The sequence below is a fragment of the Ochotona princeps genome, chromosome 2 (genome assembly GCF_030435755.1).
Source record: "Ochotona princeps isolate mOchPri1 chromosome 2, mOchPri1.hap1, whole genome shotgun sequence".
NCBI lineage: Eukaryota > Metazoa > Chordata > Mammalia > Lagomorpha > Ochotonidae > Ochotona > Ochotona princeps.
In genome coordinates this window covers 22,919,000-22,940,904 of record NC_080833.1, presented here as the reverse complement: position 1 = coordinate 22,940,904, position 21,905 = coordinate 22,919,000, and the positions used below count along the sequence as shown (strand labels likewise).

The 21,905-nt window shown below is 58.7% G+C and overlaps 1 protein-coding gene across 1 annotated transcript in view; it reads left to right on the top strand.

Annotated features, from left to right (window-relative positions):
- The window catches only part of COL16A1 (collagen type XVI alpha 1 chain), a 44,625-nt gene extending 22,957 nt beyond the window's left edge, over window positions 1-21,668 (top strand). Inside the window, exons 43-71 of the mRNA XM_058678159.1 lie at window positions 1,368-1,421; window positions 1,604-1,636; window positions 3,575-3,691; window positions 3,796-3,837; window positions 3,934-4,020; window positions 4,575-4,619; window positions 5,508-5,552; window positions 7,088-7,141; window positions 7,453-7,506; window positions 7,982-8,035; window positions 9,682-9,726; window positions 9,833-9,886; window positions 10,112-10,147; window positions 10,469-10,531; window positions 12,471-12,542; window positions 12,702-12,755; window positions 13,327-13,371; window positions 13,540-13,584; window positions 13,899-13,952; window positions 14,222-14,275; window positions 15,942-15,992; window positions 16,271-16,360; window positions 17,290-17,325; window positions 17,832-17,876; window positions 18,997-19,185; window positions 19,483-19,549; window positions 20,276-20,452; window positions 20,642-20,719; window positions 21,344-21,668. Of these exons, the coding sequence (XP_058534142.1) occupies window positions 1,368-1,421; window positions 1,604-1,636; window positions 3,575-3,691; window positions 3,796-3,837; window positions 3,934-4,020; window positions 4,575-4,619; window positions 5,508-5,552; window positions 7,088-7,141; window positions 7,453-7,506; window positions 7,982-8,035; window positions 9,682-9,726; window positions 9,833-9,886; window positions 10,112-10,147; window positions 10,469-10,531; window positions 12,471-12,542; window positions 12,702-12,755; window positions 13,327-13,371; window positions 13,540-13,584; window positions 13,899-13,952; window positions 14,222-14,275; window positions 15,942-15,992; window positions 16,271-16,360; window positions 17,290-17,325; window positions 17,832-17,876; window positions 18,997-19,185; window positions 19,483-19,549; window positions 20,276-20,452; window positions 20,642-20,719; window positions 21,344-21,546 (2,043 nt within the window). The 3' untranslated portion in view covers window positions 21,547-21,668. The remainder of the gene's footprint in view (window positions 1-1,367; window positions 1,422-1,603; window positions 1,637-3,574; window positions 3,692-3,795; window positions 3,838-3,933; window positions 4,021-4,574; window positions 4,620-5,507; window positions 5,553-7,087; window positions 7,142-7,452; window positions 7,507-7,981; window positions 8,036-9,681; window positions 9,727-9,832; window positions 9,887-10,111; window positions 10,148-10,468; window positions 10,532-12,470; window positions 12,543-12,701; window positions 12,756-13,326; window positions 13,372-13,539; window positions 13,585-13,898; window positions 13,953-14,221; window positions 14,276-15,941; window positions 15,993-16,270; window positions 16,361-17,289; window positions 17,326-17,831; window positions 17,877-18,996; window positions 19,186-19,482; window positions 19,550-20,275; window positions 20,453-20,641; window positions 20,720-21,343) is intronic.
- Window positions 21,669-21,905: the final 237 nt, after the last annotated feature.

Genomic DNA, 21,905 nt, shown 5'->3' with positions numbered 1-21,905 from the left:
GCCACCAGCTCCAGGCCAAACATGGTACAGGGACACTCAGCAGCTCTGCTCTGTGAATGCAGCACAGGCTCAGGCATGCACAGCACGGGCTCACCTAGTACCTGGTTATCTCATTTCAGGTTGACCCATTTCACAGATTCAGAAACCAAGGCCATGGAGGTTAAGAAATCTGCTTGGGACTCCATAGCTGCTAGGCAGTTGGGCCTGGTGGTAATTGCAGGCTGCTCTCTAGTTCTGTGGTAGAGCACTTGGCTCTGTGAGGTCAGGAAAGCATTACCAAGAACCAGGCTTGAATAGAGCAGGGCAAGGCAACCCTATGATTCACCCATAATAATTTAGGGGCCTAATGATAGTCGGCACGCAAGGCATGGTCCCTGTGCCAGGCACTGTTGTCAGCCCCGAGGGCTCGCACAGGAGGGTGGGGGGACACTGGGCGAGCAGGGGAGGGCTGGCTCCCGGCACACCCGGGCCTGGAGGAGCCTCCCTGCACGAGGGAGAGAGGGTGGCTCAGGCGCAGCAACGGGCCAAGGAGATCCCGTGCAGGGAGGAGCATGCTGAGCAGTGGAGCATTCACCCAATGCGTACTTAATACACACTCCCTCCCGTGGGGGTGGTTCAAGTGGGGACTCCCACTGCTTGCCTCTCTGGAGGGTTTAATATGCAGATGCACACAGTGAATTGGCCAGGGCCACTGGAAAGTGCTCCTAGCTGCTGTCTCCTGGAAGTTTGACCAAAAAACCTCCCTGCCTGGCAGATAAGGAAATGGGGTGGGGGAAGGCCTGGAGTTTTCTCTCCCCCAAATAATCTGCCCGAAGTTAGCTCACTGGGTCTGCAACTGGGTGGGTCTGAGCCACAAACACGCACCCTGCTGTGCCCATTCACGATCTGGGGATGTCTTTGGAGGAATAAGGCTGGATTTGTTGTTATGTGGTCATGAGAGGGGCTGGAAGCCCACGGTCCTTGTGGATTTCAGCTCTGTGCCTTGCTTTACTGGTGGCCTTTTGGTAGGTTGTTTACCCTCTCTGAGTGAGATTAATACCACCAAGATAGTCACAGTGATTGCAGGAGAAAATACAGAAAGCTACTTAGCACAGAGAGAAATAAGCTAACCACATGGAAGGGGCCCCTCCCCAATTCCCAGCCCACCCTGCCTTGTGGGGAATACATTCTCCTCTACTGGGGTCACTCCTGTTGACTGCACAAATGGTCTGGAGGCTTCCAAGCTCAGAAGAGAGGCCAGGCTTGTGGCCACCAGGGCTTGGCTGAGCAGGACAAGAGAAAGAGGTGGGAGGGATGACAACAAGGGAGCAGGTGACCGGCAGGCTGGAGAGAGGGGCCCACTGACTGTTGTCTCTTCCTGGCTGCAGGGAGTGCCTGGGAATAACGGTCTGCCAGGACAGCCTGGGCTCACGGCGGAGTTGGTGGGTATCCATTCATCTCCTTCCCCTGTCCAGGGGCTGAGCTGACTGGCAGTGGGGGTGGGGGGGTTCCATGCCCTCCCCCTCCCACAGCTGGGAGAAGCCAAGGTGACATAATGCTCCCCAAGTCTGCCCCTGATTGCCCATCCCACACCCACTGTCACCCCCACCTCTGTCTCTTGCAGGGGTCCCTCCCCATCGAGCAGCACCTCCTTAAGGTAAGAGGGTACAGGGAGGGGCTGGGAGCTGTGGGGACGGCTCCTTGGGAGACTCATTGGAAGTGCTCACCTGCACACATCTTGCAGAGAAAGAGAGCGTGTGCAAGCAGCAGAGAGCTTGGCTGGTTGGCTGTTTGTAGGGAATGTGTGATCCACGCATTTGCCTTCGATGGCCTAGCTGCTACCTTGCTCATAACAGACTCCTGGGCAACATTTGCTAAATGAGTGCCTAACGGAATCCTGAGAAGGTACCCACGTGGAGGGTGCTATTGGCAGAGGCCAACCCCGAGCCCACCTGCAACAGCTGGCAGTGAGGCCCTGGAGCTCCAGGGTCAGACCAGGGCAGGACCCAAAGCAGAGTGGAGACAGTAGAGGGAAGTGGTGGGGGTTATGATAGTGATGATGAGGCTGGGTGGGGCCCGGTAGGAGGCTGCAGCCCCTTGCTGGCCAATCCAGAAAGAACCCAGGAAGGACATGAGAGCTGTTCTAGTGGTGCAAGAAAGAGGATGCGGGGCCTGGTGGGAGTCAGCCTGGGCCAGTGCCCACAAACAGTCATGCAGGACAGTCATTGGGTCTGGCTTCCTTACTGTGGGGGTGGGGGGCACAGTTACTCCCTGGGCTGTCTGCTGGGCTCTGCGCTCAGCATCCACCTGGGCCCACCCAGGCCTTGACCTCCAGAGCACCCCCCTCAGCTGGCACTGGTACCCGCTAGGACATCCCTCTGCCCCATCCCAGTTGCATCGGGGAGCAGCCGGAACGGCAGGTAGGGTCAACACCCCAGCTGTGATGAGAGTGGGGATTGCTGAGAGCTTGTGACCAGCAAACCCCAACATTCTCCCTGTGGTTTCTTTCTGCCAGCTGCACCTCCCCCAACCCAGTCCTGCCCCTGGGCGGTGACTGTGTGGCCACAAATCCAGGATTCAGCACTTCTTGTGACATTTCATTCTCTAATTTCTTAACCATGACCCCCACAGATAGCTCCAAACGGGCACCGGGCAGATGCTGGGGAAGGGCTGGATACCAGCCTAGGGGCTGCTGACCAGAAGTCCCTGTCACCACAGCATCCATAGACCAGGCTGCTCCCAGCTCCCACCAACCCAGAGCAATGCTCCCTTTTCTGTGTCAGCTTACTGCTCTGCACCGTGCTCCTAAGATCCCTACCCCGGCGCCTTGGCCACAGCTGTGAGGCCTAGCCTCCTGGTGCTGTGCCTACTCAGTGACCATGGCCTTCGGGTGTTGCATCCAACAGTGAAGGTCAGAACAGGGGCTCCTGCCTGGAGGGGCCTTGCACACCTCACTGGGACACAGAGAGACTCCAAGCCCACCACCCCCCTGCAATTATTGGCAGGATTTTTCTAGCTCCTGGGGAGAGGACCTGTAGCTTTGATAAAATCTCAGAGAGATCTGTGGCCTGAAGAAGACGAAAACCCCTGGACAAGAGGAGGCCCTTCTGTGTGGGGCCCAAGCACCAAGACTGTCCAGTAGTGATGAGGTCTGCTGTGAGCCAAGGGTGCCTGGCGAGGGCCTGGCTCCTTCACCAGCTGCTTTCTCTGCTCCGTTGGGCCGAGCAGCCGGGTTTGGAGCCAGCCTTCTCAGCCGCCACCCTCGTGCCTTGTCCTGGCAGTGGGTGCAGACTGCGGGAACAGCCGGGACAGATGGTCCCTCTGCAGGCCCCTCCGCCTCCGCCCACACGCCTGTCTGGAAAGTGGCTCCAGCTTGGCCCTGCTAGAGCTTCTTTCTGGAGACAACTCAAAAGCAATGATGGGGAGTGGGTCCCCTGAGGACGGAACAAAGCTGCTGCGGGGGGTGCAGCTGGGGCGGAGGACAGCTGGCGGCCAGGGTGTCTCGGCTCCACTTGCTCGGAATGGGGTTTTCCCATTTGGCCCCGACTGGCAGTCTTCCCCCTCCACCCCACCATCCTCCCCTTTGCCTCCTCAGAGCATCTGTGGGAACTGCGCCCAGGCCCAGGTGGCCCACTCGGTGTCCTTCCTGGAGAAAGGAGAGAAGGGAGACCAGGGCATCCCTGGTGTGCCAGGCCTGGATAACTGTGCCCGGGTAGGGGCTGTGCTGTGTGTGTGTGTGTGTGTGTGTATTGGGGGGGGGGGGCGCTTCTGCTGATTGCCTTACCTGACTGAGCCCCTCTTGTCCCCCACCCCCAGTGCTTCTCAGAACGGGAGAGACCCCGAGCCGAGGAAGCCAGGGTGAGTGGAGCCCCCTGGACTTGCCCCCTGGACCTGCGCTTTGGGGGGGGGGGGCGTTCCTGGCTGCCTCCTCTCATCACCTTGTTCCCTCTCCAGGGAGACAATGGTGAGGGAGAGCCCGGCTGTGCTGGGAGCCCTGGCCTACCTGGGCCTCCCGGACTGCCAGGCCAGAGAGGAGAAGAGGTAGGACCAGGGCCCTGCATGGAGCTGGGGTTCTGCCTTGGAGAAGACATCCGGGGGCTTGGGAGGCTCTCATAGCCTCCTGGGTCCAGTGCTCACGGGCTGGGTGGGTTGGGGGTTGGTAGAGGACTATTCCTCCCTAGGCCTAGTCACCTGCTCTGCCTGGGTCCCTTATTCCAGGGCCATGTCTATCCTGTAGCTCACAGCTTAAACACTCTTTCTGGAGGCCCTCCTGGACTAGCTTCTTCAAAATGGAAGCCTCCAGCTCCAGAACCTTCAGCCTCCTCCCACATCCTGCATGTCTGCTTTGTTCAGGAGTACCCCACGGACACCCAGGGAGCACCCACTCTTAGCTCCTGTGCCTACCTTGCCCCAAAATGCAGGTGCTACAAGGCATGTGCACTGCTAAGTACCCAACACCCGCACTGGTGCCTGGATCCCAACAGCTGCTTTGTTGAAAACATCTGCTGGAGGGACAGGCTGTGGAGTGGGTCTCTTGAGACAGCAGGGAGGCAGGCCCCGGCATCTCCACGCATTTCCCCCGATTTCCTTTGCAGGGTCCACCGGGCATGAGGGGCGCCCCTGGTCCTCCAGGCCCTATTGTAAGTACCTGTGATGCCCCAGATCATGGGAGCTGCTCTTGAATGGGGCTGCTGGGCTCACAACCCTTCTGCTGTTGTATACTCCAGCACACAGGCTGGGTAGAGAGAGGCAACCCACACTGCCCATCCCTCACCCTCTAGCCTATCCAGGGAACCTGTGGTTTCCCACCACCAGCCCAGGGAATGCTCTGGAGCCGCCCTGCTCAGGGGAGGTCCTCAGATGCACACAGATACTCTCCTGCTCCATGCTGGACCCCAGTGCAACACACACACACACACGCACACACATACACCAAGCCCTTGACCATAGTGGGGTGGAGCAGGGGGAAGCTTGTGGTGCTCTAGTCAGAACCCTGCCTAACCCTGCGGCATCAGTCACAACAGAGGTCAGTCGGGGGCTAAGGTGGAGCGGCCCTTCTTTGCTCTTGGGGCTGAAGCTGGAGCAAGACTCCAAAACCTGGGCCAGCAGTATCTACTCTAGAGTGCCCTGTGGTATTGATGTGATAGGCAATCAAAAGCGACCCGGAAGGATAGGAAGAACTGAAAATGTGTGGCTGGTGAGAGCTACTCACTTCCAGGGGGTCAGGAGGTGAGTGTACTGGGGGTCAGAGGTAGGCAGGACACGTGAAGCAAAAAGAGAAAGAGGCTTTCTTCTGTTCTCACCAAGATGCCAGGTGGATTCCGGAAGGACTTTCTGCTTCAGTGGCGGATTCACATGTCCGCCCATGGCTGGAGGAGCCAAGCGCAGGGACAGCTGTCCTCTAGGCTGCGACCACACCTGAACAGTATCCCCCCCACACACACCCCTGCCACTGCCCATGTCCCCAGGCTGCCCCAGTGTGGTGTGACTGTGTGTATGAGATGTGACCTGCCTATTTTTCCCATCAGGGCCCCCCAGGTTTTCCTGGTGCTGTTGGCTCCCCCGGATTGCCTGTAAGAACCTACAGTGGCCCCCACCCCTTCCCTGCCAGCCAGGTCTCTGTGCCTCGTGCTTGCCTCCCTCCTCCGTGTTTGTGTCACCCTTCAGGCACGGTAGCTAACGACACAGCTTCCCCAGGGGCCAGCGGCTTGGACGTCTTCCCGACTCCATCACAGCTCTCCCTCTGCTTCACCCCTGCTTTCTTCTTCTTCTCTCATCTTCCCTCTTTTACCATTCCCCCACCCCCCGCTTGTTCCCTGCCTTCTCTCCTGCACACAATCCTGGATCCCTCCCCCCGGGTCCCCTGAGCTCTTTCACCTTCTTATTTTAAGCCGGTGCCTCCAGGAGCCCCCTTTATTCCTCCCTTCTCCCTTCTGCCTCCTGCTTTCTCCACCACCTGCCGTGTGGACGGAAGATTTGCTGAAAGTAGTTCTTGGGGCCCTGCCAGGCTCTGGCTCAGAGCCCAGTGGAGATGCCAAGGCCGTAGGGCTTCACATTGCAGGCTGGCACAGGTTGGCTGCCCTGCTGCTTGGCAGGGCTGTCCAGAGGCACCCCAGGGATTTAAAGGCAGCCGTGCCTACACCTTTCCCATCATCCTATAGGAAGCCCTCAGCTTCCTCCCCTGCCTCTCCTCTTCCTTGGCGTCTGTCCCAGTCTGCTCCAAGCCTGGGCACACAGTACCAGCTGCGTAGGTTTCTGGGTGTCGCGGGGCTCTGGTCCTTGGCCTGCTCCTTCTGCCAGGTGTCGTTAATTACTCTGCCATCATCATTGTCACAGGTGTGTTTAAGTCATCCCCCGTCCTCACTGTTGCTCCCTCCTGGGTCACGGAAACTAACCTACTGTTTGTCAGAGTTTGTGTTCCCCAGGGGCCTGACTCCTCTCCTCCCAAGCCTGGTGATAGCTCTGGGAGCAGGGCTCCTCCTTGTCACAGCCCCATCTGTCCCCATGTCCTCATCTCTGGCCGGGGCCTTGTATGTTTCTGCTTGCTTGGGTGAAGGGGCCATCTGTCCGTCTAGCCATCTGTCTCCTGTGGTGGCGAGCTCTGGGCGTTGTCTCCGGAGGGACCGAGGGAGAAGGGGGCAGAGAAGGTTGTGTTGTGAGGGGCTGATGGGCGGGGACTCTGGAGTTGAGCAACAGTAGTGTTGCTCAAGTGACAGGGAAGGTTCTGGAGGGAGCCCTCCTGTATCTCTTCCCGCATCTTTAAAATGAGGCAGTTTGGGGTGGCTGGGAGGGGTGGACAGGTAAGTGCTGGGCTCTGGTGCCATTCTGCGTGTTGGGGGAGGGGGTCACTCTGGGTGGCGCTCAGGAGGAGCACGTGCAGTTGCCTTGGTGAGGCCTACGGGTGACAGTCACCTGAATGTGCCCTCTGGGAGTCACCTCTCTCACCCCTGGGACACAACCTTTCTGTTGGGGGTTTCCTCCTCCCATAGTCGCCCTCATCCATAGCGCAGCTCCTGGGTCACCCAGCCTGGGACCTAGGATGGCAGCAGAGACCGTGGGCTGGGGGAAGTGTACTCCCTGGTGGATTCTTATGATTATTCTCTCCAAGGGCCTTCAAGGAGAGCGAGGCCTCAGGGGCTTGTCGGGAGACAAGGGGGAACCGGTAAGAAGAGGTCTGCGGGGTTCTCACCAGTGCCTCTCCCTGCCCCCTGGCACCGCTGGCCCTGCCCCCTGGGCTCCATCCCTGGGTCTTGGCTAGCATGGGGCTTGTCACCCAGTGCCAGGTCTTGGTCACCACCAAGAGAACCTGGGGCTGGGGCATAGGTCCCCAAGTGGTGGCTGTCCTTGGGAGGTTGGGGGGACACCTGCCAGTTGGCAGGTACAGATGTTCTGGCCTCCACCATTCTCTGTTCCTAGAGAGTGCAGAGCAGAGATGGTGGGGTGCTGACCCATCATGTTTGTCTGTATTTGCAGGGTCCTCCAGGACAACCTGGTTACCCAGGGGCCATGGGCCCCCCAGGACTGCCTGTGAGTAAAGGGGGAACCTGAATCGGAGTAGGGGTACTGGTGCGGTGGGCCAGTGGTCAGGACAGGCCAGGCTGGGTATTTCTGAGCATGCTCCCCTCTGCCAGCATTGCAGCCCCTGCCTCTGCCTGGCCCATCCCTGTAGCCCCCACTGCAGCCCCCTTGGCAGTACAGCTTGGCTTGCCAACCCTCTCCCCCATTTTGCCTTGAGGGTGGGGTAGATTCACAGAATACCCTTCAAGTTCCTGCCGTCCTGGAGAGCTGGGAGGGGCCACCTTGCACAGCAAGCCACACCAGTGGGCGTGTCCCCACCTCCCACTGAGGGTCACAGTCACCCAGTACCACCTCCCCAGCTGGCTTCCTCAGTGCCATCTGCCTCCAAGTGCCAGTCTGGGTGCCAGTTGCAGTCTCCACCCCTCGCATTAGCACCGCGACAGGCGGGCCACAGGCTAATTCTGCTCTCTCTGCCGCTTGTCAGGGCATCAAGGGAGAGCGCGGCCACAGCGGGCCTGCGGGCGAGAAGGGGGAGCCGGTGAGTGGCAGCCCACAGCCCTGGGGATGGACGGGACAGAGGGAGGGAGGGCTTCAAAGAGAGCTGCTGCTGCTGCACCCCCGCCCTGCACCCCACCACCCACACAGTGGCCAGGGAGAATTTTCTAGCAGCCTGTGAAGGCGGAATCCGTGACCCCTGCTGCTCCTGCCCCGAGTCACTCCAGCTGTGTCTCGGCAGAGCAGAGCATCCCAGCAGGCATCCTGGGCACTGGAGGTGGACCAGTTAGCTGGCAGAGGAACCCCTCTTCCTCCTCTCCTCTCTCCTCCCACCATCTTCCCCTCCTCTCTCTCTCCTCCACCTCCTCCTCTCCCTGGGCCCCCTCCTCCTTCCCTTCCTCTCATCCCTCCTCCTTTACCTCCTCCCTCCTCTCCCTCCCCTCCCTCCCCTGCCTCTTCCTCCCTCTTCTCCCCTTTCTCCTCTTCCTCTTCTCCTTCCCTGCCCTTCCTCTTCTCCTTCCTCTTCCTCCCCCTCCTCTTTCCTTTCCACCCCTCCTTCCTCCCCCCTCCTCTCCCTTCTTCTCCCTCCTCCCTGCCTTCTCTCCCTCCTCCCTCCCCCACCCATCAAGGCAAAGGCAGACAGCCCCAACCCAGGGCCAGGGTGTGCCAGGTCCCTGGCCAGCCATGTCCAGGAGCCGGGTGTGTTATGAGAAGAGGAGGACACCGTGACTCCCACGTGAAACTTGAGGCAGTCAATGGAGGGACCTGGACTCAGCCACGTCTGTCTGGTGATGCCTCAGACATGGCAGCCAGCCCTGCCTGCCTCTGCACGCTCACCAACTTCAGCCAGGCCTCTGTGGGGCATCGGGGCCCTTTGCATTCATTGATCTAGGGACAGACAAGCTCTCAGGGACCACAGGGCACCAGGCTGCCCTCTGAGGCCACTACAGGCTCTGCCTTGAGGGAGGAAGATGTCAGAGGCATGAGCAAAAACCCAGCATGACAGGAGCTAAGATCGCAGAGACGACTGAGCAGGCTAAGGGGCAGGAGCTTGTGCAGGCTACCCCTCAGAGGAGGGTCCAGGAAGGCTTCTCTGCAGAGGTGGTTGGGCTGAGTTCTGCATGGAGGGTGCAAGGGAGCCCAGAGGAAGAGGCCATGGGCAGAGCACTGCGGGGACAGCCATCTACACACAGATGTGCTCACCTGGAAGAGGTGCGGCATGGTGGGGTTCCCAGGTGCAGGGCAGAGCTGTGTAAAGGCCCTACACCAAGTGCACAGAGAGCAGCGGGCAGTGAACAAGGCAGACAAGAAGAGAGGGGGAGGGGGAGGTGGGCAAGGGTGGTTGGTGCCAAACGACAGGGCCCCTCAAAAAACCAGCACTGGTGGAGGGCGTGCCCCTCTTGCTGTGAACGCGGGAGCCATGGAAGGTTTGTGAGCAGGGCGGTGACATCATTGAGCTGTGTTCAGCAGCCACCTGCTGGCTGGCTGGAAGTGAGCCAGGAGGAGGGGGCAGGACCAGTTAGGAGGCCGGGGTTGGGCTGTTCAGGAAGGAGAGGGAGGCCTGCCAGCTGATGGGGCCTCCATGGCACCTGCTCTGGGCCTGTCCCCTGTCCTGCCCCCCGCCCTCTCCCCCTCCAGTCCTCATCTCCCCAAGTCAGAGCGACTGAGTCTGTTCCTTTGTATCCCCAGGGCCCACCAGGATCTGAAGGCCTACCTGGTCCCCAAGGCCCAGTGGTGAGTGAGAGGGAGGGGACAGGGTGAACGCGGGGGCCTCCCATCCTGCCCTGGGTCTGGGGACAGGGAGGACTGAGTTCCACCTGTACTGTTCTCTGAGTGACAGGGGCCCCGAGGAGAGCGTGGACCCCAAGGGACTTCAGGCCAGAAGGGCGACCAGGTGAGTGAGACTGAGATCTGGGCAGAGTCCCCCTCCTTGGTGGTCCCCAGCTCTGCCCCCACATCACGCCCAGGGCCTTGCCTGACTGCCCTCTTGCGCCTCCATGCACACCAAGGCCCTGTGGCTTGCGGCTGCTGTATCCTGCCACCCTGCTTCCCCTCCACCCTTCCCTGGGCAGCCAGGCAGGGAGGGGTGACATAGCACTGTCCCTTGCTTCTCCCCCAGGGGTTCCAAGGCCAGCCAGGTTTTCCAGGACCACCGGTGAGTACAACCCCAGGCAGTCTCCATCTGATGTCTCCTCAGGATGGGCAGGCCTGACATGACTGAGCTAAGCAAGGATGGGCCCAGGAAGGGACGAACAGCCTGGGTGGTCAGGCCCCATTCCAAGAGCCAGGACCTAGAGAGCAGGCTCTCCTGGGTGGGCCCTGTGGACAGGCTGATGCTGTGTTCCGGGGGTGGGGAGCAGGAGGGATGTTTCTAGCAACTCCCAATGCCTTGTGATCATAATAGAGCAGGGTAGGAAGAAGGCCCACCCCCATCCCAGCCCTGCTGTGATTCCTGCTGGCTGCTTTGTTGACACAGGGTCCCCCAGGATTCCCCGGCAAAGTTGGAGCCCCTGGCCCACCAGGCCCCCAAGCGGAGAAGGTGAGCAGCACTCTAGGTAATACCAAGCCACTGACCTGAGCCCCACAGCCCCCATACTGGCCCCATCTCATTGCCAGGCCTTGGGGGAAGTCCAAGACTGGTAGAGGGTGGAGGGACTGAGGATCTGGGGAAAAGCAGGCCAGAGACTAGAAACCATGCAGGAGTGACTGTGGAGGCTGCCAGCTCCCTTCCTTTGCTTGCAGGATCCAAGCAGCTGCACCCCCTGCCCTCCCCCCCGACATGCCAGCTCCTCCAGCTGGTACATGCATAAGACCCCCAGTGGCAGGCGGGTGCAGGCAGTGGGTTCTCCTCTAGACACCCGGTGGGGGCTGCCCTTGACTAGGGCTGTGCTGACCCCTCCTGGTGTGTGATGGCATTGCACTGCCCGCAGAGCCTTCCCCTTTTGGCCAGGTCTAAAGCTGGAGATCCCTTCCTGTCTGCCACCCCACAGCCTCTGACCCGGGACAGCCACCTTCTTCCCACTGGGGGAATGAAGCAGAACCGCTCTCCCCCAGCCTCTCTTCTGTCTCCTCCAGTAATCAGTCCAAGTCACGCACCTGTTCCCTCCCTCACTCCTCTGCCTTAAACTTTCCGTGGCTCTCTAGTGCCTATAGCATGACTTTTCAGACTTTGTGTTGTGGTTCCTGAGCCTTTTATTTTGTTCTGTTTTTAAGTATTTATTTATTTGAAAGGCAGAGTTATAGAGAGGGAGAGACACATATCGATCCGTCCACTGAGTCACTTCCCAGGTGGTCACTATGGCTGGGGTGGGCCAGGACAAAGCCAGAAGCCAGGAGCTTACTCTGGGTCTTTCATGTGGGTGCTGGGGCCCAAGCACTTGGGTTATCCTCTGCTGCTTTCCCAGGCACATTAGCAGGGAACTTGATCAGAAGTGGAGCTGCCAGGACTCGAACCAGTGCCCACATGGGATGCCAATGTCTCTGGGGTGGCGTGTTATGCCATAATGTCAGCCCCTCCCCTTGAGCCTTTTTTCTTAAAAGAGAGAGAAGAAAGGAAGGAAAAAAGGGAAGGAAGAGAGAAAGAGAAAGAACATTTTTATTTTTTTTTGAAAGGCAGAGTTATAGAGAGATAGTTTTCACCTGCTGGCTCATTCCCCAAGGCCACCATAGCCTGGGCCAGATTCGTACAAAGCCTCAGTGCATCTGACAGAGGCAGGAGCAGCTGCTCTGGTTATGACAGGTTAGGGGTCCCGGAGTCCTACCCCCTGGTCCCCACTTCCCATGTCCAGCTCCAAGGCCCCTGCTGAGGAAGCCCTGGGATGCAATGAAGCACAGCCAGGAAACACGGCATTCAGGGCCCTGCCTGGGCAAGGCTCTGACTCCAGCCTCTTCACCTACCCTGCCTGTCACATGGTCTCCAACACCCAGGCCAGGCACGTGGCCACTTCTAAATCTTGCCTTGCTGTTGGCTTCCCTTGGGTGCCTCCTTTTCCCCTGCATCTGTCCAAGCACAGGCATCCTTCAGAGTCTAGCATCTGGCAACTGCTCCTCAAGGCGTTTTCCCTGACCCTAGCCAGAGCGCCAGCTTGTTCTGCTGCCCTCCCGCTATACCCATGAACTGTGGCATTGTCATTGGTCTCGGTCATCATGAGACTGCAAGTCCCAAGCACAGGCACCATCCTACCTTTTGTCCCAGGGGCTCTTGCCCACATGCCTGTGGGGACCCCTGAGAACTGGTCATGTGCTTGCAGTCTTCTGAGCAGTGCTGGACCAACTCCTGGCCCACCCTGATGAGGATACTGGCTCAGGTCTCTGTGCTTCCCACAGAGAACAGGGGCAAGGTGGGGGAACACCCTAGTGGAGACGTCCGTGTAGGCTGACTATTCTAACATCCAGGGTTTCCAGGACCCTTGGCCCAGGGCCTGGCCTTCAGAGAGAGAGACCAGGCCCTACTGTCCTTACTGGGGTCTGGCTTCCAGGGCAGCGAAGGGATGCGAGGCCCGTCAGGCATGCCTGGTTCCCCTGGGCCGCCAGGACCTCCCGGGATCCAGGTGAGTGTGGGATCCCAATGGGCATGTGAGGTGTGTCCTACAGGTGTGTATATACATGCATGTGCATGTGTGTGCATGGTAGGAGCAGGCGCTGGGTGAGGGGTGGCATTGAGGGGCAGCCCAGTGCAGTCTGTGGAACTGCTGCTTTCCTGTCCCCAGGGACCTGCTGGCCTGGATGGCCTGGACGGGAAGGACGGCAAGCCAGGCTTGAGGGTGAGATGGTGGGCCCTGGAGGGCCAGCAACCCCCTCTGTTTCCTTCCCCGAAAGCAGACATCAGAGGAAGGAAGCCAAAGTGTCCCCTGGCCCCATGGAGGGGCACCCATGCCTTCCCCTGATCTGTGTTCCCTCTTCCCCAGCACCCTTGTTCCCCTAGTGGCCCTGAGCAGGCTGGGCAAGCTGGACTTCCCGCACTAACCAAGTGACAAGACTGAGTTTTCCATCCAAATCCTTGGGCAACTGAAGACCAGGCTGGGTTTCAGGAAGAATCCAACTATAGACGTGGAGGCTTAGAGCCAGTCCTGGCTCCTTGGGTCTCATCTTGCCAGGGAATCTGGAAAGAGTAGAGGCCTGGCAAGGGTAGGGCATAAAGGTCAATGCCCTTCGCTACCCTGAGGAGGAGAAGCAAGGTGCAGAGGTTCGGTTAGGGCCCGAGCCAGTCAGGGGACAGCCCGGCCCACTGAGCCAGCTGGGAGGAGCTAGACAAAGGAAGAGATCCATGGGGAGGGAGTCAGTGCAGGCTGTGAGCTAAACTCCTGACTGAGTGCCACTGCTTTCTTTCCCTAGGGAGAGCCCGGCCCTGCTGGTTCCCCTGGACTCATGGGCCCCCCGGTAAGTTAAACTGAGGAAGGGACAGAATCTGGGAGGCTCCCAGCTAAATAGCCACTGCCTGGGGAATGGGGTGTGGATGAAACCCAGACCAGACTGGAGAGAGGAGACACAGACAGGAGCCCAGGCTGGGGTGAGGGGCTTGACCTCATTCTGTTTTTCCTTCTCCAGGGATTCAAAGGGAAACCTGGACATCCCGGCCTCCCTGGACCTAAGGTAAGGCCTGCAGACATGGGCCAAGCAGTTATTTTTTATTTTGTTTTATTATTATTTTAAAATCTGCTCTCTTTGTGACCTGAACCCAGGCACACAGCATGGAACTGATCTGGGTGGAGCCACTGACCTTTGGTTGGGGTGCTGTCATGGCAGCCAGGAGACTGGAGGCCACCAGGCCTGGCACACTGGCCCACCAGCTCAGAGAGTATCTGGCCAAGGCCAGGGCAGATGGCAGGGCCCATGTGTCATGGGACGGACTTGGGTTGGGAGAACCATGTGGAAATGTAGTGAGCTTCACTGCCTCTCTCTTCCAGGGCGACTGCGGCAAACCAGGTCCCCCTGGCAGCAGTGGCCGTCCTGGTGCTGAGGTACGCAGGCTTCTTGGGGCTGCCCTGGTCCTGCCGGGTCTCAGACGCAGCTGCTTCCTCCTGCTCGCTGGCCAACCAGCTGCATTCTCTCCTGGGCCTCCTAGCAGGAACTTTCTCCCAATACTGCGCACCTTGAACCTCGCCCAGCTCTTCTGGCCAATGGCGTTTGTTCCCACCTGCCCTGCCCAGTTCTCTTTAGTGGAGCAGCCATGAGTGAGCAAGTGGCTCCAATTTTATTTCATTTCTTCCTTTTTTTCTGGCTCCTGCAGGGTGAGCCAGGTGCTATGGGACCCCAAGGAAGACCCGGACCCCCTGGCCACGTTGTGAGTAAAGCTGTTCTGGTGGCTGCCATTGGTGGGGTGGGCTGGTGGTGATCTCCCAACAGTTCTCATAGGAGCTGCTCTCACCACACAGAGCTAGAAGGAGCTCAGGGTCACTCAGCTGAGTAGCCCCCATGGCCCTCACCACTTCCTGCACCCTGGGCACGTTGGTGTACACTTCTCAGATGAAGGTCATGCAGTCAACAGGTGGCCACTGAGCACCCGCTTTACCCCAGGCCCTATTCCACACATGGGGGTAACCACAGCCAGCAAGGTAGACAAGGGCCCCTGCTGTCCCTGAGCTCCCGTGCAAGCCCAACAAACAAATCCCCGCGAGCACATCAGGCAGTGGTGAGATGTGGCAGGGAGGGGCTGGGAGGTAACTTTAGGGAATGCTTACTGTGGGAGAAGTGGCGTTTGAACTGAGGATGGGATGAAAGAAGCAGCCAGGGACTGAGCAGTGTGTTGGGAGGTGAAGGGATGGGAGGAGAGTCCCAGGCCAAAGGGCCACGCAGACGTGGTAAGGCTCAGGCAGCTTGGGAATGCACAGCTGTCTGAGGGACCCCATGATGAGGCTCAGCATGGCTCAGATGTGGGTGGGGAGGGGAAGCCGAGCTCAGAAAAGACTGTAGTGTGGCCAGCTGTGGAGGCAGTGTGGCTAGAAGTGTGGAGGTGGAAGCCATAGGCGGGGGCTGTAGCGGAAAGGAGAGGCCAGGACAGATCTGCAATGCGTCAGGCAGAGGAGGACTTGCTGGGCCCTGGACTGGGTGTGGATGGGGCAGAGGGGTGGGAAGAAAAGAAGCAGGACGAGGCCTGCGTTTGCCTTGGACGTCCAGGTGCATAAGCAGGTGTGTGTCCTGAGGTCGGGGCTGGGAGAGGATGGCTGGTAAGCAATAATGAGTTTCCCACCAACTATCCTTGACAGTAATAGACATGACTGCCATGTGACGCCTTTGATCATGGGCAGGTCTGATCCCTGAGCTCTTCCCTTCTCCCACTACTGTGTGACAGGCACAGTGCTAGGCAGTCTCCTCCCAGGAGACTTAAAGGTGAATAGGACAGCAGCCTTGGCTTCTGGATCTTTCCACCTGGGAGCGTAGAGGGAAGTGCTCTAAGAGACACCAGAGTGTCCTGGGGTCAGAGAGGGTGGCACTGTGAGCAGGGAGGTGGAATCTAAACTGTGGCTCCTAGGCAAAGATGTGGCCATTGTAACAGAGAAGGCCATGTCAGGTGCAGTCCAAGATCAGCAGGGATTGGCACTCCTGAGGGGCCAGGGACTGCCTGCCTGCAGGATCCACATGAATGCTGTGACTGGTGCTGGGTTCCTGCAGACCCTCACCGCCTCATCTTCCTGTAGGAAGCAGAGGCCAGGGGGCAGGGTGATGGTAGCTAACGTTGTCAGACCTTTGCCCTTGGTGCTTGACCTCAGGCTGTAGCTGAGATGCTCTGCACACAGGCTGAGGGGGCAGGCCTCAGCTCTGGCCAGTGGTCTGGCAACAGCTACAATGCAACAGATCCAATACAACAGCTGAAGGTAGAGGGAGGGTTTTAGGAAGCAAATAGAGCAGGCAACTTTAGAGTGCTGCCCTGCCATTGCTGGGGCCACTGCCCCCCTGGGGGCTGATGCTTAGGGCCCAGCTCCAGCCCGCTGACTGCACATTCTCTCTAGGGGCCTCCGGGACCTCCGGGCCAGCCTGGTCCAGCTGGAATATCTGCAATGGTGAGTGATAGCTTCCACCCTGCTGCCTCCCAGGTGCTTGGTCCTGCTCTGGTGAGAGGCGCAGAGCAGGAGGTCTCCGCTGTCTCCTTCCCTGGCACACCCTCGCCTGGCTCCAAAGAATGTTCCTTCTAAGTCACCCCAGGGTCTTGCCAAGAGTTCAGGCAGGACCGCCTCCTCTTGTGGGGCCTGGAAGCTGGTATGAGATGCGGGCTCTTGCACACGGTGATGGGGTGTCCATTCTCCCCTCTGCTGTTCTTCATCACTACCTCTTTTTCCAGGGCCTGAAAGGAGACCGGGGAGCCACTGGAGAAAGGGGCCTCATGGGCCTCCCGGGCCAGCCTGGCCCACCTGGACACCCTGGGCCCCCGGTAAGATTCCACATCTGACGGTCACAGCCCAGCGCAGATGATCAGGTGGCTTTGCCAGTTAAGCCAGGGCAGGAGGGTCACATTATATATGGAAAGTGAGGCCCTACGAGCTCAGGCTGCAGGCTCACAGCAATGCTGACCATCATCAAGTGAGGGCTGAGCACCTGGGGGGCTCAGTGCGTGACAGGCATCTCATCTGGATCTGGGCCCCAACGCCAGCTAAGAGCCCAAGCTGTGCCCGGTTTACAGGAATCAGCAAGGCTACTGGATTGCCCAGAGTCACATGGCTGGTGGGTAGAAGAGCTGTGGCTCCATCCCCAGCCACCCAACTCCAGAACTTGGGGCCTTAGCCTCTCTTTCCAAAGTTCCTGGCAGGCAAACTCCCTCAGCTGGAACCCACTGCCTGTCTGAGGGATACAAAGTCTCCTGGGAACAGCTGAGGCAGGGAGCCAGGCCTCTCAGCGCCCACGCTGGCCTGATTTCCACCAACGAAGGCTCCTGGGATGCAGTAGCAGTGCCCTCAGCTGGTGGCCTGGGAGCGGGTGGTAGACTCCAGCTGGTGTGCTAGGGGACCCATGGGCCCGTTTTCCCAGAAGAGCTGATCTCACAGCTGCCACTCACTGATGCTGTGTGCAGGTCCCTCTGTCCCTGTCCCTGCCTCCCTCCTCACCTGCGTGCTCAGGACGCAGTCTGTTCTTCCCATCTAGAGTTCAAGGGGACGGGCCAGAGCAGCAGAGAGCAGTCACTGTGGGCTGGAGTGGGGCGTAAGGGGCACAGAGGGCCACAGGGTGAGGGCTGGAGGGTCGTGGCCTTGGGACAGAGTGGGCACTGGACACATCCTGCAGGCAAAGTGAGGCCAGGCTGGTTGGAACTCATCACATCTTCTGGCTCTCTCTCTCTCTCTCTCTCTCTCTCTCTCTTCTCTCCAGGGCGAGCCTGGGACAGATGGTGCGGATGGCAAAGAGGTTTGTGTGTGCTGGGCTCCTCCCTGCCTCCTCCTTCATTTAGAATCTGTTCCCTTCCAGGTTATAGACCGACCAAACACACAGGAAGCTGCTAACCCTTGCCGCTCTGGGAGAGGGGTGGGCTGAAGTCAGGCTTACCTCACGCTGCTCACAGGGTTTGACCTGGCTCACAAGAGCTGATAATGATACTGAACTGTGAGCACCAGCCCTTCTGAGGCCCCGCAGCATGCTGCACACTGACTACCTGCTCCTGACTCCACTCCTCATCTGGAAGGAGCGACCCAGCCAGTGTAACCCACCAGGTCGTGCCAGGGGACAGCACTCTTCCTGCCACCTGCCAGCCCTGCTGCGGGCAAAGAAGGCTACTGTTCTCTCAGGGAGGCCAGCTGGGCCTGGGCTGGGGACCTGTGACTGAGAGGGGAGGTGGCCTGTTTACTGCACCGAGCTCCTTAAGAAGCCTGGGAGATGCTCTGCACACTTGACCTCTGACCTGTGCTTTTTTCTAGGGACCCCCTGGAAAACAGGGACTCTATGGACCCCCTGGTCCTAAGGTGAGTAGGCGATGGCTGTGTCTGGGAGAAGCCCAAAGCCAAGTCCTGGCTTTCACCACCGAGATGAGACCCAGAGAGGACAGGGCGAAGTTGACAGGACTTCTCCGGGGGGGTCATCCAGGGTTGTTAGCTGGGGTCAGGAGTGTGGGCCTCACCAGTTCACTCACTCATGTCTTTGAATATTCATTTAGTTGCAAAAAAAGATTCATTGATTTGAAAGGCAGAATGACAGAGAGAGAGTGAGAGTGAGAGGTATCTTTTATCTGCCGGTCTACTCCCCAAATGGCCACAATGGCTGGAGCTGGTCCAGGTTGAAGCCAGGAGCCTGGAGCTCCATGCAGGTCCCCCATGTGGGTGGCAGGGGCCCAAGCATACCCCTCACTTTTTGCTACTCCAGCATAGCAGGGAGTTAGGTGGGAAGTAGAGCAGTGCATGCTGGAACTGGGGCTCACATGGGAGCTGGCATCGTTTGCGGATTAACCCGCTGCACCACATTACTGGCACTTCATTCACGGCTTTCGTTTTACAAGTCACTCTTGCTCATGTTCCGGGCCTTGAGTGAATGGGGCTCCCTCCACTCCCACTAGAGGATGGCAAATTTCAGGGCCGCCGAGGAAATGTGGCAGTGTGGGGTGGGAGGAAGGCTGCACTAGTCTAGCAAGCCTGGGCAGTGGGAGGCTGTGCAGAGCATGTCACCTGACAGGGAGGAGCACATTGGGCCTAAGTGAGGAGGCAGGGTGATTCAGGCAGGGAGACCTAGGACTGCATGGTCATGGTGCCCTCCAAGAGTAATGACCAAGGAGGTATGGCTGGAAGTGGAGGGGCAGGGAGGCAAGACTGAGGGACCATGTCATGAAATGTCTCAAATGCCTGGCCAGGGAATGAGTCTTTTGCACTGAGCCCCAGGATCTCCAAGTGGGGTAACATGGTGGATGACGGAAGAACCAATGTAGAGGTTTAGTGACCAGTGGAATGCTGGGGCCACAGTCTTAGAGACAGCTGAGGGGGCTGCAGGGCGTGGGCAGGAAGGGGCAGCTGAGAGGGAAAGTGGCGTTGAGGAGGCCGTGAAGTGGCCTTGGCTGTACGTAGTAATGCTGAACTGTGACTTCCGTCCCTGCAGGGTGATCCAGGACCCGCTGGACAGAAAGGTCAAGCAGGAGAGAAGGGGCGAGCTGGCATGCCTGGTGGGCCTGGCAAGAGCGGCTCCATGGGGCCTGTGGGACCGCCGGGGCCTGCTGGGGAGAGAGGCCACCCCGGGTCTCCGGGACCGGCCGGGAGCCCTGGGCTGCCCGGCGTGCCTGGTTCCATGGTAAGAGAAAAGGCTGGTAGCCACGGGCACTGCACCAAAAGCTACGTGTGATCTAAGGTGGCTGGGGGTGGGAGGGTCACTTTAGAAACTGCTGCTGGCATTCAGGGCAGGGGGGTGGGTTAAAGGGTGGAGCAAAATGTGCGACACCACTGCGGGCCATGAAGACTCCAGGTGCTCCCGGGACCTTGGCCTCCCCCTTGCACGCTTTGCTTTCATCCAGTCTGTTCCCAGAAGCGAAGGGCCAGGCTCGGAAGGATCCTTGAGGCAGGTTACCCGCTCTTTCCCCCCCGCCCCCAGGGAGACATGGTGAATTACGACGAAATCAAGAGGTTCATCAGACAAGAGATTGTGAAAATGCTTGATGGTAATTGGCTGAGCCGACTGGGAGGCTGTGGTGCTGGCAGCCTCCCTCCCCCGACACACACACACACACCCAGCCCTAGCCTCCTCCTCTTCTTCCTCCTCATAAAGTTATGGCCCCCACTTCCACCCCCTCCCCCTCACAGGCACAGGAGTTTACGGGTGCATGTTTAATTATCCATCACACCTTCCCTGCCACCTGTGCGGTTTCAAGATGAAATGATTCCCTCTTTCCCTCCCTAAAACTCCTACTTGAGTAAAAGAGGCAGACAGGAAAATTGGTCTCAAACGAGTTGGCGTGAAGCAAGTACTACAGAGAGGGGCCAGCAGCAGCAGCTGTGAGCTGCCTGGGGTGGTTTAAGCTTTTCTCCTTGCCCATTTGACAGTGATGCGTTAGGGGCTGTTGGGAGGTGGGGTGGGAAGTATGGATGTTTTCTCACAGGGGCTGGGCTTCTTGCTTGGAAGGCAGATCCTGAATGCCAAGCTAGGGATCTGGGCCTGGTTCTGAAGCCAGCAGTGAGCTGGTGGAGCCTGGGGCAGAAGACACGGGTTGAGAGGTCAGATCTATGCATCTCAGAGAGCTTGGTGGGAAGGACAGTGGAGGCCAGGGCAGGGCCCCCCCACTTCCTGTGATCCTCACATTGCTTGCTCCCATGCCCTCTAAACAAAGGCTGCGCCCAGCTGAACCCCAGGGGCACCTCGCATGCCCCATTCTTGTCATTTCTTACAGAGAGGATGGCTTACTACACCTCCAGGCTGCAGTTCCCCATGGAGATGGTGGCAGCTCCCGGCCGGCCAGGGCCCCCTGGAAAGGACGGCGCCCCAGGCCGGCCAGGCGCCCCAGGATCCCCCGGGCTCCCCGGGCAGATTGGTAGAGAAGGACGGCAGGGCCTGCCAGGAATGAGAGGTAGCTTGGCCCGCCTGAGCTGGCCACAGCTGGGTCTGTTGTGAATAAGAAGCTCTGTGTGTGTGCATGCAGGTGTGTATGTATACACGTGTATATGTATACGTGTGTGTGCGCATGTGTGTGTATGTGACCCAAGTAGCCTGGCTGGCTGTGCCATACGTCCTCTGTAACTGCTTTCTTTTGTTCCAGGATTGCCAGGGACCAAAGGTGAAAAGGGGGACATTGGTGTTGGCATTGCAGGAGAAAATGGCCTGCCAGGCCCTCCAGGTATGAAAAAGAACTTGGCACCCCAGGATGTGGTTGGGTATTGCTGGTGGCCAACCCCACCAACTCCACATTTGCAATGACCTTCCCAAGTATAGGATTCCCTGCTGGTGCGGGGGTGGGGGGACACGGAAGACACAGTTCCCATCTCTGAGTCAGGTGGAGCCAGCCCCAACACAGTGTGGAGGCACTGCCTGCGTGAGCCTGGCACATTTTGACAGCCATATAACCGTGAAGGGGCCCTCTAGCCACCCAGGGTGTGCTCTGACGGATGCACGCCTCACTGCTGCATCATGGCCTGGAAAAGAAAGACTAGAGCCTACCCCTTAACCCCCACCCTGGGGCTCTGATCCAGTTCCACCACGTCCCAGATGTGTGTGCTCTCTTAGTCCTAGGCTTCAGCTGCAAGATGAGGCAACAATTCCTTGCTCAGGGGGTTGTGCAGAGCTCTCCCTCAAACCAGCCAGTGGGGTAGTACTGTTGCTAAGTCCACGTGAATATCAGGTGCCTGCGAGAATGTGTAAGCGGGGAGCTAGGCAGCACTCTGCGGCTTCAGTCTCCCACATCGCCATCTCGTCCGAGGACTGAACTCTCCTGATCTTCCTTTTGTGACTCTTATCTCCCCAGGTCCTCAAGGGCCTCCAGGATATGGCAAGATGGGTGCCACAGGACCCATGGGCCAGCAGGGCATTCCTGGCGTTCCTGGCCCCCCAGGTCCCATGGGCCAGCCAGGCAAGGCAGGCCACTGTAACCCCTCGGACTGCTTTGGTGCCATGCCCATGGAGCAGCAGTACCCACCCATGAAAAACATGAAGGGACCTTTTGGCTGAAAGTGCCACCTGGCATGGGATGAGGGACTCCCGGACTCTCAGATGGGTTGTGAATGTTTCGTCGTCATTGTTGTTTTTAATGGCTGTTAATATTTTTTTAAAGACAATAAATAAACCAAAGAGTCTGAAAACCCACGTCCAGTGGAGCCTCTGCCTCACCTCACTGTCCTCTTGCTCTCACTGGAGGCCCTGTGTTGTCCAGTGGAATTGTGGCAGCTGGCGCACAGGGCTCAGCTGCCCTTGCCGGAAGCTTCTGCCGTATCCCTTGGGACTTCCTGTACTGTCTTCCATGGCACACTTCTCTCTATTCTGAGGCTCAGTCTCTCCTCCTGAGTGGACTGGAAGTGGGTCTGAGGGGC